Raw genomic sequence first — 17277 nt, 5'->3', positions numbered from 1 at the left:
TTATGACATACCAGATTTACAAATACAGTACTGTTTTTGTAGGGTGATTATGGTTTATTTACATTGATGGTAACATTCCCGGTTATAGTGCAGTTTGTGAAAAAAGTATCTGTGTCGTTATTTTGCCTCTTAGCTGGAACAGAATTCTCAGAACCTTTTGTAGGGTGATTATGGTTTATTTAGATTGAGGTTCTGGGGTCACGTGGAGTGTGTTATACGAAATGTTGTGCCGAATTCGGACTCCCTGCCAGAATCCGACTCCCCCTCGCGTGGACGCGCATTTACTCTATCAGCCTACCCAGCATGTAACTCAACTCGTTATTATTGGCGCATACACTCTATCATATGTCTGTCATAAAACGATAAAGCGGACAGAAATACGGGGACGTTTTTATTATATTCAAAAGGCTTTGACATTGTAAAACGAAATAAGTGGAGTTTCAAAGCTGTAAGCAGAATACAAGTCATAGGAACACCCACACGATATATGCTACTACCTGTATCCAGAGCAGCATTAGGTGCTATGTATGCTTTTCATTCATTTAAGAGACATTTATTGCAAGGGTTTTGTATACACATAAACTCAACAAATAACCTCTGTTCTCCTTGCAATGTGTTTTTAATTCTTTCTTATACAGTAGGAAGGGGGAAGAACACTATATCGTGGGTGTTCCTATGACTTGTATTCTGCTTACAGCTTCGAAACTCCACTTATTTTACAATGTCAAAGCCTTTTAAATATAATCAAAACTTTCCTGTATTTCTGCAATCTATGCGCCAATAATAACGAGTTGTTCTAACTAAGAACGTATTACATGCTGGGTAGTCTGCGCGTTCACCCGAGGGGGAGTCGGATTCTGGCAGGGAGTCCGAATTCGGCACAACACCGGCACCCGAGCCACTCTCCTCAGAACCCCCCCCCTAACATTGCTAACATTATTCCAGGTGACTTTATCTTTTTTGAATGAGTCGTTATGACGAAATCAATACATCCATTCATAAAGATTATTGTCCGCCATCTTGGTTTCATTCATAAAAACAATGAACGGCGGAGTGATTCGGAAAAAGTTATGCGGTTGTGGGCGCGTTTTGGGGTCACGTGGAGTGTGTTATACGAAATAACAACCGGCAACTTCACTGTTTCAGCCAATCAGAATCAAGACATTTGCATGATGCCATTGTATAATCATTTCTAAAAACTGGCCAGTGGAGCACAACATTCTAATGCAGCGCTGTCGTCATGTCGTGGTCTCGTGGATTCACCAGCTAAGATCCAACATGTTGGGTTGGGGACCTGCATGACGATTGCACCACTGGTGGTGTCTTCTGCCTTTGATTTTCTCTGAACGCTTCGTTACTTCACTTTGCAGCGGACATTAGGCTGCTTTGTCACTGTTTATTCAGCAGGCTTATGGTACTTGATGATATTGTCCACAACATCCAGGCGATGTTGACTTTTTTTTCTCATCTCAGTTACAGAATAGTAAAGAGAGTAATCAACTAATCATTAAAGGAACACGCCAACATTATGGGGACATACAGGTCCACGCAAATTAAGTGGATATGGACCAGCTAGCCTAGCTCAAAAGGGGTGTTTTTGGCCATCGGTTAAGCTACAGTAGCTGGTCGGATAGCTTTCTACTGAACGCACAGAGAGGAAATTGGTATCTATCTTCTTGTCTGACTCTGGAGAAGATGGTAAAGTTTGTGTGTTTCTTTAAGAAAAAGCCTTGCTGAGTAGAGAAGTGGGTTCGATACCCCGGACCGGCAGGAAGAATCTGTGCAGGGAATCTGGGCGAGGGAAGTGAATGAAGTCTATCCTGTCCCTTAGTACCAACCACGCAAGTACCTCTGAGCAAGGCAGTTAACTCCCAACTGCCCAGGATCTGCCCAGTGGATCTGCTCAGTGGTCAACAGTGTCAGACTGTGGTTGTACTGGGCAGCTCCTAGTGGTCAACAGTGTCAGACTGTGGTTGTACTGGGCAGCTCCTAGTGGTCAACAGTGTCAGACTGTGGTTCTACTGGGCAGCTCCTAGTGGCCAACAGTGTCAGACTGTGGTTCTACTGGGCAGCTCCTAGTGGTCAACAATGTCAGACTGTGGTTCTACTGGGCAGATCCTAGTGGTCAACAGTGTCAGACTGTGGTTCTACTGGGCAGATCCTTGTGGTCAACAGTGTCAGACTGTGGTTCTACTGGGCAGCTCCTAGTGGTCAACAGTGTCAGACTGTGGTTCTACTGGGCAGATCCTAGTGGTTGATTGATTGATTAATTGAAAATGTTATTAACAGATTGCAGAATGGGTACAATACAGTACAGCTCAATACACACAATTGTTAAGGGGATGCAGACCAGAGAAAGACTTTCGTCTTGTTTACATCAGGGTCCCCCATTTTCAATTCATCATAACATATATGACATACATGACATACAGGTAGACAGTACTGTTGCAACTAGACATTTATGACATACCAGATCTACAAAAATACAGTAATGTTTATGAGTAAAGAAAAAAATCTAAAAAGAGAGTATATACATTTGAGGGGGAAGAAACTGTCCATTGGAGGAGGTTGGGTAGGTGGGATGGTGGGGAGGGGGGAATTGTACATTGGAGGGGGTTGGGTTTGGACATTTACAGGGGCCAGTTTCAAATTGACTGGACCTCTGACCTCACTCTCTCTCTCCAGTGATGATGACATCATCAGAACAGCTGACTGACCCCCCCCTCTCTCTCTCTCTCTCTCCAGTGACGATGACATCATCTTCGAGGACTTCGCGCGGCAGCGGCTCATCGGGGCGAAGGACGACAAGGACGAGGAGGAGGAGGGGGCGGACTCGCCCAAGCAGGAGGACAGATAGAGCGGCAGGCGGATCCCACCTCCTGCCGGTGTCGCGCCGCCGCTGTTTGTATTGGGAGGCGAACGGAGGTCCATCCAGAGAGTCTGGGACAGCCTTTGAAAACACTCACAGTGATGCCGTTGTTTGTGTACTTGTTCACATTCGTTTTCTCCATACGAGAATGTGTAAAAAAAAATATTATCTAGAGTAATGCAGCCTAGACATCAGTTTAGTGAGGTTAAAGGTGTTTTTGAGTGCAGAGCGGTCTCGGAGCGCTCGCTCGCCGGCCGGAAGGAAGGAGCGATGAGGGCATTTAGGCGACGGCTGAGTCCAACTCCGGCTGGTAGCCTCTAACGTCACTTTGTTATACATGATGTTTGTACACAACAGACTGAAACAACAGTAACTTTATATTGACCTGTTATTTGATGTAAAGTACAGAGACTTCATATGTGAGTGAGACATTCATTTGCCCCCCCCCCCCCCCCCTGACCACCGATACTGCCAAATTAGCTTATAACAATGCACAGTTTATGGCTCAAGCCACAAATAGATTCACGGTCGGTGGCTTACGGCACCGCATACATAATTCCGTCTGCGTTGAGAATATTATAACGAAGAGACCATCACTGAGCCACTGAATATTAAAACAAACACACCTGTACTATAAACGCTTTACTGCTGATAGTTCTACATTATGACGGAACCCAAACCGGTGGGGTGGGATATTAACCCTTTCACTACCACACTACAGATGGTTAACCCTTTCACTATACCACACTACAGACGGTTAACCCTTTCACTACCACACTACAGATGGTTAACCCTTTCACTACCACACTACCAAAGGGCTAACCCTTTCACAACCACACTACAGACGGTTAACCCTTTCACTACCACACTACAGATGGTTAACACTTTCACTACCACATTACCAAAGGGTTAACCCTTTCACTACCACGCTACCGACGGTTAACCCTTTCACTACCACACTACCAAAGGGTTAACCCTTTCACAACCACACTACAGACGGTTAACCCTTTCACTACCACACTACAGACGGTTAACCCTTTCACTACCACACTACCAAATGGTTAACCCTTTCATAACCACACTACAGACGGTTAACCCTTTCACTACAACACTACAGACGGTTAACCCTTTCACTACCACACTACAGACGGTTAATCCTTTCACTACCACACAACAAAGGGTTAACCCTTTCACAACCACACTACAGAAGGTTAACCCTTTCACTACCACACTACAGACGGTTAACCCTTTCACTACCACACTACATACGGTTAACCCTTTCACCACCACACTACAGAAGGTTAACCCTTTCACCACCACACTACAGAAGGTTAACCCTTTCACCACCACACTACAGAAGGTTAACCCTTTCACTACCACACTACAGACGGTTAACCCTTTCACTACCACACTACATACGGTTAACCCTTTCACCACCACACTACAGAAGGTTAACCATTTCACTACCACACTACAGAAGGTTAACCCTTTCACTACCACACTACAGAAGGTTAACCCTTTCACTACCACACTACATACGGTTAACCCTTTCACCACCACACTACAGAAGGTTAACCCTTTCACTACCACACTACCAAAGGGCTAACCCTTTCACAACCACCGTATGTAGTGTGGTAGTGAAAGGGTTAACCTTCTGTAGTGTGGTAGTGAAAGGGTTAACCTTCTGTAGTGTGGTAGTGAAAGGGTTAACCGTATGTAGTGTGGTTGTGGTAGTGAAAGGGTTAGGCCTCCTCAGGACGGCCTCTGGGATGACCTGAAGAGCTGGGAGATTATCCACGGCGTGAGTCTGTGTTTTTCATTTTGAGGTGAGAGCGTGGACGCCGGGGGTGACCCCTAGCTGCGGGTGACCTCTAGCCGCGGGTGACCTCTAGCCGGGGGTGACCTCTAGCCGGGGGTGACCTCAGCCTGGGGTGACTTCAGCGTGCGTGGGAAAAGGACGTAAAGGAAGGAAAAGGACCCCTGTGAAATTAGAAGGTCACTCACCTCCCCCTGTCCCACGGTACTCTGCCCCCACGGTACTCACAGCGAGGACGATATGATAGAGAAGGAACCCGTGCTAAATGGTGCGTCGACGACAAGTAACTGTTTATATCAACGGGGGCCTGCATGAAACCACGGCGACAATTTACAGTGCTACGTTTTGTGAATAATGACGATTAATAATCAGCCTCTTTAGGGTACAAGGTATTTTCACAACAGCCACGGGAACGATGGGTACATCTGTATGTTCGTTGTTTATCTATTTTGCAAAAAAAAAATTAGTCCAACGTTGGTTTTGAGTTCCGGCACAGAAAGGATTCCTCTCTAGAAACGACAATACTGAGCAAATCTAGGAGTAAAACAATGGATGACGTGTTTCTCTCCTGGATGATGATGATGATGATTATGATGATGTACAGCATAAAGTGGATGATGAGTTGTAAAACATTAGTACAGTACAGTATGTGCCAACATGTGCCAATGCCCATTGTGACTCATTCAACTTATTATATAATGTTTTAATCATCATATGATAATGAATATATGGTTCATTGTTACAGCTGTGTCTTCAGAAATGTCAAACACATTATTATGATTATTATTATTATTATTATTATTATTATTATTATTATTATTATTATTATTATTATAACAGGCTGTTTTATTTTCAAGGGGCAAGGAATAAACCTGTATATTTAATTGCATCTTTAATAAAATAATATTTGTGGCAATCTGGTCAGTCCTCAGCTGTTCTTCTTATTTTTGTGATGAAGATGTAATATTATCTTTATGCTTTTAGATCAGGCAGAACAGCTTAGAGGCACACCCCAAAAGGTTGCTAGTTTGATCCCCAGCACCAACAGGAGGGTGTATTCCAGCTGTGAGCAGGCAACTGGAGGGTGGCTGGTATTACATCTACGATGCCTAACATCTCTGCCAAAGCGCCCTTGAGCAAGGCACTGAACCCCAAAACTGCTCCAGAGGTGTTGCACTGCAGACGGGCCTGGGCTCTGAACTCTCTGACCTCTGATGAAATGCATGTATGGGGGGTCGTGTGTAACTAGGAAGGATGTGCAGAAAGACACGTTTACAGTTCACACTGGTACTGAGCCACATGGAACACATGAGTGAACATGACGTCTTCATATTTAATTTTCTTCACTAAATTGGCATGATTTAACTGACAGATAAGCTGCTCCCACATACAAAATTGGCATGATGTAACTAAGAGATAAGCTCCTCCCACATCATACATTGGCACGATGTTACTGATGGATAAGCTCCTCCCACACCGGTGGAGGCGACCATGCAACCTGCTCATCATAGTGTATTTATACTTGTATCACTGTACATATTAATACTGTACATACATCAGATTAACATATTTACTCAGTAGCTTTGTTATATATATTCCATATAATGATTTGTTACACTGTATATACACTGTAGATTACACACCTGTTACATTTGCACTCTGGTTAGATGTCAACTTAATTTCATTGTACTGTACCTGTGCTGTGTGACGACAATACATTTGAAACTAATCTAATAAATTCATGATTCCCTTGTATATCAATAATACATCAGCTACATAGTATGTCTGTGCTTGTCAGTAACAGGGCTGTGCTCAATGCACTTTCCACTCAATCAGTAAAACATGTACAAATTAACTAATAATTATTTTGCCAATGGGAGAGCGAGAGTTACTTCTTAAAACATTGGATACGATGTCATAATATACGGCAAATGGTCAAAACATCTGTATGGTAATTATATTATTGCTCCTCCCACATCATAAATTGGCATGATGTAACAACTGACAGATAAGCTCCTCCCACATCATACATTGGCATGATGTAACAGACAGATAAGCTCCTCCCACATCATCAATTGTCTTGTTGCTTGTTCTGTACAAGGCAATGCTTGGCATTCAGTATGATCAGGCATGTCATCAGCACTGCACTGTGAGGCCATGCCTCTTTCTTTGGGGAAAACAACTCAAGGAGGAAACAGGGCGCAGGTGATCTACTGCTTTAGGACAAAACAAACACCTAAATCATACTGAACACTATCAAGTCCCAGAAATAGTATTTACCTCTTATTGTACTGCATTTACGTCGTAGTGTTAGGTCACCTGGAGATTCACAAGTGTAATGTGAGGAGCTGAGTTAGACTACACTTGTGATCTAGCTGTGTGAAAGAAGTGAGTATCGATTGTGTATTAATTTGGTTGTTCTCTCTGAATCAACCAGCTGAGATCACCCCATAACAGGGCTTGACTGTAGCAGCCTGTGGCTTTCTCCTGCTAATTAGTCCAATCAACAGTCAGAGGCCAGGCTTGTGTTAAATACTCCTGCCTGAAGCTCAGTCTGCACTGAGGAGCTGAGTTTGACTACACTTGTGATCTAGCTGTGTGAAAGAAGTGAGTATCGATTGTAGATTAATTTGGTTGTTCTCTCTGAATCAACCAGCTGAGTTCACCCCATAAGGGATTTGACTCTAGCAGCCTGTGGCTTTCTCCTGCTAATTAGTCCAATCAACAGTCAGAGGCCAGGCTCATACATGTGTGGGACATTATTCACTAGTGATTTAAGTGTAGTTTGTCCGAGCACCAGCGAAGCGCTAAGACAGACAAAGACGTGGAGTTTTCCTGCTGGAGTTTTCCGAGGAGGAAATACAGAGTGCTTTTGAGTATCTACTGCCTCTTACTTGCCCTCCTCCAGTAGGCCACTCTATTGTATCTGTATTTTTTGGTCTTGACTTATTAGCTTGTCAACTAACTATCCTAGTCTGCTAGCTTCCAGGCTTACCCGGCTGCGTGTATCACTTCCGCAACTGATTTGATTTCCGGGGTTGGCCTGATTGGCCACTAAGCCCACGTGACCCTACGCTGGCACGCCCCCCTTGCCCCGCTTACGCCTGAGAGTCACACACCAGCTAGCGGCAGCCAGAGAGCCTTGCTACTACTAGCCGAGTGATGAATGAAGCTCTATCTGTTTCACCTAACAGCACTATTGCTCCGTGATCATAGCCATCCATCTCTAAAGCTAACCACTATTTGTAAAAGCCACAACCACGTTACCATTATGTAATAATGTAAATCATTGTGTCGTTGTACATATTGTGTATACACCATTAGAAGCTAACGTAGCTAACAACATCCCGACACCCAGCTTGTTAGCCAGCATGAATGCCCGATGTAGAAGGCATAGACGCAGGTCGCTTGTTGGCCGGCATGAGTGCCCGATTTGGGGTGGTTCTCTCCTCTTTGTGTGCCTTTGTCCTTGCAGGTGTTTTGCCGGGGGAGCTTGTGGACGCGACAATAGTGGTGGTTGTAGGGTGTTTGAGCTTGTAGCGCTAGTTAGCTCATAGCTACCCAGCTTGTTAGCCAGCATGAATACCCGATTTAAAATGGTTCTCTCCTCCTTGTATACCCTTGTCCTCACAAGTATTCTGCCAGGGAACTTATGGACATGACAATAGTATTTATAAGGTGTTTGATCATTGTGTTGTTGTACATATTGTGTATACACCGTTGTGTTAGAAGCTAACGATAGCTGCGAGCTAACTAGGCTACAAGCTCAAACACCCTACAACCACCACTATTGTCGCGTCCACAAGCTCCCCCGGCAGAACACCCGCAAGGACAAAGGCACACAAAGAGGAGAGAACCACCCCAAATCGGGCACTCATGCCGGCCAACAAGCGACCTGCGTCTATGCCTTCTACATCGGGCATTCATGCTGGCTAACAAGCTGGGTGTCGGGATGTTGTTAGCACAACAATAGCTACCAGGCTAAGCTGCGTTAGCTTCTAACGGTGTATACACAATGTACAACGACACAATGATTTACATTATTACATATGGTAACGTGGTTGTGGCTTTTACAAATAGTGGTTAGCTTTAGAGATGGATGGCTATGATCACGGAGCAATAGTGCTGTTAGGTGAAACAGATAGAGCTTCATTCATCACTCGGCTAGTAGTAGCAAGGCTCTCTGGCTGCCGCTAGCTGTGTGTGACTCTCAGGCGTAAGCGGGGTAAGGGGGGCGTGCTAGCGTAGGGTCACGTGGGCTTAGTGGCCAATCAGGCCAACCCCGGAAATCAAATCCGTTGCGGAAGTGATACACGCTACCCGGCTAGCCCGACCTACTGGTTTTAGCACTTTAGCTAAATTCGATTGGCTTCATACACGTAGCCTTTAGTAGTCGATAACTTAGCATAGATTGGTCCTTAGCCCTCTTATTTTATTTTTCCGGTCTACCACTGCCACCTGGGTAAGCATGTCTTCCTGTTCTCTCTGTGCCTCTCTGCTAGATAGGTTAACTCTGTTAGAGAGTCGTGTCCATGAACTTGAGTCAGGAAAACAGCCAGCTTTAGAAGTCATGGACATTTCAGGCTTTTCTAAGGAGCCTCAAGCGAGGTCTTCTAGTCTGGAGAGTCCCAGTCATAGTGCTCAGGATGTGGCCTTTGCGCCCGATAGGGGGCGGCAGTGTACCCGCTCTGTCTCGTCTCGACACCTGCTCCGCAACTTGATCCTACACCTGTTGCAGGTTCCGGTCCCAGCATGCAGTGGCCTCCACTGAAACCCTGTATACCTGTCCTAGTGATTGGCGACTCCATCACCCGGCATATTAAGCTAGACATCTCCCTCAACTTTGATACTTGTCATGTATCTCAGAGCTCCACCATAAAAAAAACTCGACTTTTTAATTAGATATTTTTTTTTCTGTGATTTTTCTCCCATCCCAATTTCCTCTTGTGCCAATTCTCCCTCCCCTGTACTGATCGTTGCTCGCATATGCCCCCCACAGGCCGATCGTAGGGAGGATAGAAGCCTTGCATCACATGTCTCCTCTGATACATGTGGAGGCAGCCAGTCACATCTTTTCACATGCCAGCGCGGACTCTCATCGGTGAGGTGTAACGTGTGGGAGGCTCACACTACCCTCGCTATTTCCTGTATTTTGCTGTGCAGGCGCCCTGACCGACCTGTAGGTGTCGCTGTCCACAACGCCAGATTACCACCCATCGACTTCCCTCCCGCTAACTCTGCCAATTGAGTTAGTATGACGGCCGGCCCCGCCGGAGGCAACGCTGACACCCGGATTCGAGACCGGAGACTCTTGCGTTGGTGATGAGCGCAATGTCCGCTGCGCCACACAGCCGCCTGGAATTAATGATATTTCTTATTTTTTTTCTCTTTCCACTTGTGTTTCTGTTCTATTTATTCAAATGTATGTTATCTCTTTATATGTATTCTGAACTGTTTGTATTTGTAATCTCAATGGCACTGCAAATGAGGGTAAAACCTCAACGTCCACTTTGAGAATAAATAAAGTTTTTTTAATCAATCTTATAACAATCATTAAAGAACCACCACATACCATTTGACGTATTCTACTTTATTTTATATTAAGTGAGTGAGATAGTCTATTAACAGAGGAGTTGGAGGCGCTGGCAGAAGTGAATAGCTCCTGCTGAGAGCAGCTTAGTACAAACCAGGGCTCATTCTGCAGTGACCTTCCTCTCCTAATTGACACATATTGAATTATTCCCAAGGGACACCAGTTAGATGAAACATAACGCTCTATTTTTTTCGCCATGTTCTGATGCACGGAGCCTGGTCTGATGCAGTGGGAGCCTGCACAACTCTGCAACACTTTGTAGTAAATTCCTACAGAATCCTACAATAATCTAAGGTTATTGTAGTACAGTACAATGAGATTGCTTATCTGGAAGGAGGAGAAAGGGATCATATTGATAGAATTGTTGGTCTCTTCATCTGACTTAAAGCAGATGAAGAATTAAACGTGTAGCCAGACAAACCATGAACTATAGTCCAATTCAACATTTATTTGAGCCAGAGGCCAAGGTGAATAAGACAAAAGATTATCAGAAAACATCAACATGGCTGCCTGTGTACAGAAATCACAAATAAGGTTTGCATTCTCAAACCCCAATATGTACAGAAACAGTCACTTGGTTAACATAATTTGAACATAGAGAATTTACTGTACACATTATACATGAGTAAATCTGGTTTACAGATCAGGGATCTGTACCTTACTCTAATCTATAAACAACCATTGGTGTTTCCCATGATTTACTCACGTAAAATGCAATCAGCTCACAGTAGTCTCTGGGTGGGGAGCGGGGAGCACGCAGATCTCGGGTTGGGATCTGGGCTCCAGACTAACATTTTGTGTCCCCTTATATCCTATAATTTCTAGCCAATAATAGCACATTTGACTAATATGGTCCTCCAATCCGGCTGGTGCTTCTGGAAGGGCGGTCCGCCCTTCCCCCTGGTTTCCTCTGGGGGGGGGCTGGTTGCCCCCCCCTCCTCGATTTCCTGTGTGGGTCCTGTCCCACGGGTGGGGGCTGGTGTGATGTCATCTTCCCTCAGTGATAAGAAGGGGGGTCCTTATGGCCCCCCCCTCCTTGGTGTGATCTCTCAACTCAACTGATTGCCGTACTGTTCCAATAAACCTTTTACCAACTGTATCTCCCGTATATATGAATTTACCCATTTCTAATATTATGGTTTACTCTTTTGATACTAAACAGTTGATTAATAGATATAACTTTGTTTGTGACTTAGTGTCCATGACTAATCATTTCTTCAGCATGTCTAAACTGGCCTGCCCTGTGGTCAAGCCCAGCTGTCTTTGATCAGCATTTACATACAGTCAGTTCGAAAAGGTGTTTGTTCTCCTCTCTAATTTAGTCATTGTTTGAGTGGGGGTTGAGAATGGCTCTTGCTGTTTATCTGCTGCAGCTGTCTCAACTGACAGTTGAGACTGTTTTAGCCACTGAGTCTCTCTCTGCTATTGAAAGATACATCTGGCTTTACATTATGGGTCTAATTTATTCACACCTATTAATTATGAAATTCAACGTCAATACTACCACAACTTCAATACTGCCGCCTGGTGGATGATCGGCGAGTTACAACCGGAAATGGATCTCTTGTGATCTCGGTGCACCGGGGAAATGCGTCCGGCACTCACATATTGTTACAGGACTCTAGACACACATCGTGTATATGGATCGCTGCCATAACTCAATAATCAAGATGATTTGGGCGTTTATTATTATTATACAAACCGGAAATGGATCGAGTCGATCGCCGTCAAATAAGTGGGATCTTTCTCCTCCAGTCTCATCGTCGAACGGTAAGAGGACGCTGACGTCATTTTCAGCGCGTTTGTTTATTATTATTCATGCAAACTGCTCTGATCAATATATCACCCATACTACATAAAGCATTTACTGACGATCACGGAATTATAAACGACCCCCCCCCCCCGTTCATCCGCGCATGATAAGTCATAACTAATAATGTTAATATAATAGTCATAATGTGGAGTTTGCATGTTCTCCCTGTGCTCGCAAGGGTTTCCCCCCCGATAAGATAAACCCAACGGAAAAACATGCACAACAATAGATCGCTAACGCTGTGGCGTCCTTGACGAAGACGGACAGGAGCACTTGGATTGGTCCCCTGGCGCGGCTCACGTTGACGCCTGTCTGCTCCCAGCTGCCCTTGGGGGGGAAGGACGACGGGATGGGTTAATCGCAGATACGAATTGCATGCATGCATCGCATGTGTGCCGATTGATGACCTCTGAGCAGGTCCTAAATTATTATTATTATTATAACGTTTAGGATCATGTACAGTTGAAATTTTTAATATAGCGTGTATAATCAGATATGATTATTAATAATAAACATATTCATATATTATTAATAATCATAATAATAATCACAATAATAATAATAATGTTACCACCCCCTATCTTCACTTCCTCTTTCTCTCCTACTGCTTCCTCCCCTGTCTTTCATTGTCCAGGTCATACAGTCCAACATACACCATACTCCCCTCACTCCGCCGCCAATCATCTGCCTCGTTGTCAAATCACTGCTTCAGTTGGTCTGACTGACTCGGCGGAGGGTCAGCGGGTTCACGTCTGTGTATGTACAGAAGAATGGATAGAGTTTCTCATCGAATGGGCAGCGACTGAAGCTGTAGATGTTGGCTCCAGTGTCTGCGTTGTAAAAGGAGACATCTCTGGCCTCATAATCCACAAACACCCCTAGTGTCTGAAGCGTCTCTGTCAGGGAGAGGGTGACAGGAGTATCAGCATAAGCTTTATACACACAACTGTACAATCCCACAGCCCAGACCCCGTTGTCAGGATTCCACAGGATGCCGCTCTTCCTCTCAATGGACTCTGTGGCGACGCCTATCCTCCAGGAGAGGCTTCCCGTCACCTCGACCTCATAGTAAAATCTCCCAGAGACAAACCCTTCCTTCCCCAGGACACACCGGTTGTTCTCAAATCTTTTGGGATTACAGGAGAGAGCCTGTTTGGAGTCTCCACATCTCACTTGTCTGCGGTGCTCAGAGAGAAGGAGTAGAGGATGAGCAGTGTCCGGGTCCAGAGACACGTCCACAGCATACTGTCTCACTGTGATCACTCCCATCTCCTCTAGCGTCTTCTGCATCTTTTCCACAGCTCTCCTCTCCTCTCCTCTTCACTCATAGTGAAGTTTGCGGACGACACAGTGGTGGTGGGGCTGATCTCGGACAACGACGAGAAGGCCTACCGGGAGGAGGTTGAGGTACTGGAACGCTGGTGCCAGGACAACAGCCTGCTCCTGAACATTGGTAAAACCAAGGAGCTGATTGTGGATTATAGGAGAGTACAGCAGGAGACACACACACCACTGAGGATTAACGGGGCTACCGTGGACAGGGTGAGCAGCTTTAAGTACCTGGGGGTCCACATCGCAGAGGATCTGACATGGACAACACACATAGACTCAGTCGTAAAAAAGGTCGTAAAAAAGGCGAAGCAACGCCTCTACCACCTGAGACGGAGGACGCCATAGCCCATGTGCTGCACACAGCAGCATCACACCTGGACAAGAGGCAGGGGAACTATGTGAGAATGCTGTTCATCGACTACAGCTCAGCATTCAATACCATAGTCCCCTCCAAACTCATAGCCAAGCTCAGGGACCTGGGCTTGAACTATGACCTCTGCCAGTCGGTCTTGGACTTCCTGACGGGCAGACCCCAGGTGGTAAGAGCAGGGGGGGGGGGCTTCCCACCCTCCAGAACATTTACAACAAGCGGTGCAGGGGGAAGGCTAAGAGAATCATCAAGGACTCCAGCCACCCGAACAACTGCCTCTTTGAACTGCTGCGGTCAGGCAAGCGATACCGGAGTCTTAAGGCGAGCACAGAAAGACTCAGAAGAAGCTTCTATCCCCAGGCCAAAAGGCTGCTAAACGAACAATAAACACTATGCAACAACCATCAAATGCACACAGCACACACACCCACACGCACACACTCACTTAAACAAACAACACACTGCAGCACCCACTCTCCACACTTTAGATCACACAAACACACCTTATATTTATTGATAAAGGATTTGCACTACAACTGTAAATTGTACCTAAATTGCACCTCATCCCATTTCTGCCTTGCACTATATAGTATTGTATATTAGTACACTGCATAGTATATTGTATATTATATGGTAACTCAGTTACGTCTATTCTGCATCGAACATTGTACATATCTATACTGAACACTGTGACCTCATTTTTTTACTTCTAATTTACATGCTATACTATGTTATTTTATTTCATACTTATCTTGTCTTGCACAGTCTCTGGAGCGTAACAGTAAGAAGCATTTTGTATAAAAGTATTCTGTACTTCTGTATGACAACTATTAAAGAAACTTGAACTTGAACTTGAGACAGTTAAGGAAGTTCAGAGTATCTGGGAAGATACTCCAGTCCTTCTACTCCGGAGCTGTAGAGAGCATCTTGACTGGAAACATCACTGCCTGGTATGGAAACAGCACGGCACAGGACAAGAAGGCCCTATAGAGTGGTGCGCTCAGCCGAGCGTACCACGGGTATTGCACTACCACCCCTGCAGATTCTATACAACAAGAGGTGCAAATCCAGAGCCTGCAGAATAATGAAAGACCCACACCACCCCAACAACAGCCTGTTCATGCTGCTCAGGTCAGGCAGACGCTTGCGAACACCAGCTACTAGGACAGAGAGACTTCGGCTCAGCTTCTTCCCCCAGGCCATCAGAGCCCTGAACACTGAACTCTCCACACACAAGCACACGCACAACACACTCACTGTACACGCCCACACACTAGCAGCCACTTTAACATGAGCAGACACACACTCATGCTGCACACGCCCACACTTATGGCCACCAAGAAGGGTCACTTTAAAAATAGGATAGTATAACCGGAGATTGTATAAATTAGCATGTACAGATAGACACTACCAAAGGACCCAGTATGTCCTCCATGCTCTGTAAATAACTTATGTACATATACCGATATGCCCTAACATGTTACTTGTTTATTGCACAATGCTACTTGTTTATTGCACAATGTTGATTCTATTATATGTTATTGCACATCGTTGCGGGCAAGACCACCCGCATTTCATTGTATACTTGTATGCCGTGACAAATAAATCTCTTGACTTGACTTGACTCCATGGGGCCTCGGTCAAACTGGACCTTAATTCCAGGCAAGGTCTGGGTTGTGGGGAGGGTGCAGAGGGATGCAGAGCTCTCGAGGAGGTGGAGTTGATCCTCGGTGTGTGAGAGTATCTTCAGCTCTGAGCTCCTGCTCAGTAACATGTTGATCTCCTCCTCAAGCTCTTTGATGATTTCTTCAGCCTGTTTCTCTAAAGCCTTCTGGGTCTTTTCAGCTGCCTTAATGATTTCAGATGTGTTTCTCACACCAAGATCGACAGAGTTCCTGATCTTCCGAACCTTCTCCTGTCGCTCCCGGATCATGTGTTGTACTTGTGACTCTGTGTTTCCCAGTTCTACCTTCCTCTCTTCACACTCGTCCTCAATGGGTACAGTCGTGTGGTTTCATCTTCAACTGAAGCCAGTTTATTAACCTGAGCGGCCATTTCAGAGAATAAAGTGGGTCGCGACCCACCAGTTGAGATACACTGGTCTAGGTGACATCTGTCTGAATTCCCACAAACCCTTTTCATGGATGTTAGACGATCTATTTCATCCCACTTTGAAGTAAATCCTTCAACTGAATGCAGCCTTTTAATCGTATAATCACAACAAGCTATTTCACTCTTATACTTGTGGTTATTGAATTCATGCATGGATCAGAATCGTGAAAACATCATGGAAATCATCATCTGAGCACAATACACTAGAAGAGAGAGGCATTTGTGAGGACAGTGACTAGAATAAATACCTCTCGTTCTAGTGGAAATCTGATTGAGAGTAGTAGGCCTATATATTGATTGATTGATTGAAAACTTTATTAAGATTGCAGAATGGGTACAATACAAAACAACTGCTAAGAGGATGCAGACCAGAAAAAGACTTTTGTCTTGTTTACATTGGGGTCCCCCATTTTCAATTCATCAGGAATATGTGTTTCTTGTTTATAAACATACCATGTTCGAGCAAATCAACAATACCAACTGAGTCATGTGACTAAGTTACCTCGGACCTGCGTGAGCTGCTGCGCTAAAAAAGTACGACAGGGCTCTATGGAGAAACCATGACACTCCCCTGAATAAACATATAATGGAGCTCTATGGAGACACCATGACACTCCCCTGACTAAACGTATAATGGAGCTCTATGGAGAAACCATGACACTCCCCTGACTAAAAGTATAATGGAGCTCTATGGAGAAACCATGACACTTTCTGACTAAAAGTTGTTTCAAACGAAAACGGCTGGATGTCATTTTGCCAAACCAGCATGGCTGTGAGTCTTTCACCTTTTACAAATCTAGCTTTGGCATGGATTGATTGTTTAGGGATAATTACCGGATAAACAACAATTAGAGATTTCAATAGGTGTAGGCTATATGGAACACATACAGGAAAATACATGATGTATTCATTCATAAATGGATGATGCGGCTTAATAATGGATCACTTTGTCCTCGTGGAAGTTATTCCTATATACCACCAGGCGCATGTTGTTCTTCGATTGGCCATAATGACGTCAGCAGGGACCGAAACTAAAGCCCGCCGCCCGCCAGGGGCGCTCAGTTTTTACCTTTGGCGCTCGACACTTAGAGGGCTGCCCGCCGTGTGGCGTGTAATCAATCAAGTTCATAACGATACTCTTATTTTGAAAATCTGTGCGGGTCTCATTTCCGCCCCAAGCGCATCTCCAGTCATAATATCGATGGCTCCGGCAGTTAGCAACATTAGGTTCGTATGATACTCTTATTTTGAAAGAAACCGTGGCAACGAGTCATATCCGCCCAGCCCTGCAGCGGGATACTATTGGCTAAGGGCTTCTGCTCGCAGTGCTCGTGTCAACACAGAGGCAGTCTGCTCTAGTCTAGAAGAGCGG

At 45.0% G+C, this 17277-nt stretch overlaps 1 protein-coding gene across 1 annotated transcript in view; it reads left to right on the top strand.

Annotated features, from left to right (window-relative positions):
• arrb1 (arrestin, beta 1) overlaps nucleotides 1-2857 on the top strand; it is a gene marked incomplete at both ends in the record, with an annotated part of 145909 nt that extends 143052 nt beyond the window's left edge. Inside the window, one exon of the mRNA XM_084321664.1 lies at nucleotides 2746-2857. Within this exon, the coding sequence (XP_084177790.1) occupies nucleotides 2746-2857 (112 nt within the window). The remainder of the gene's footprint in view (nucleotides 1-2745) is intronic.
• Between the last annotated feature and the right edge of the window lie 14420 nt (nucleotides 2858-17277).

The sequence above is a fragment of the Notolepis coatsorum genome (genome assembly GCF_963971535.1).
Source record: "Notolepis coatsorum genome assembly, chromosome: 1".
In the NCBI taxonomy this organism is placed as follows: domain Eukaryota; kingdom Metazoa; phylum Chordata; class Actinopteri; order Aulopiformes; family Paralepididae; genus Notolepis; species Notolepis coatsorum.
This window is presented reverse-complemented; position numbering and strand designations above follow the sequence as displayed.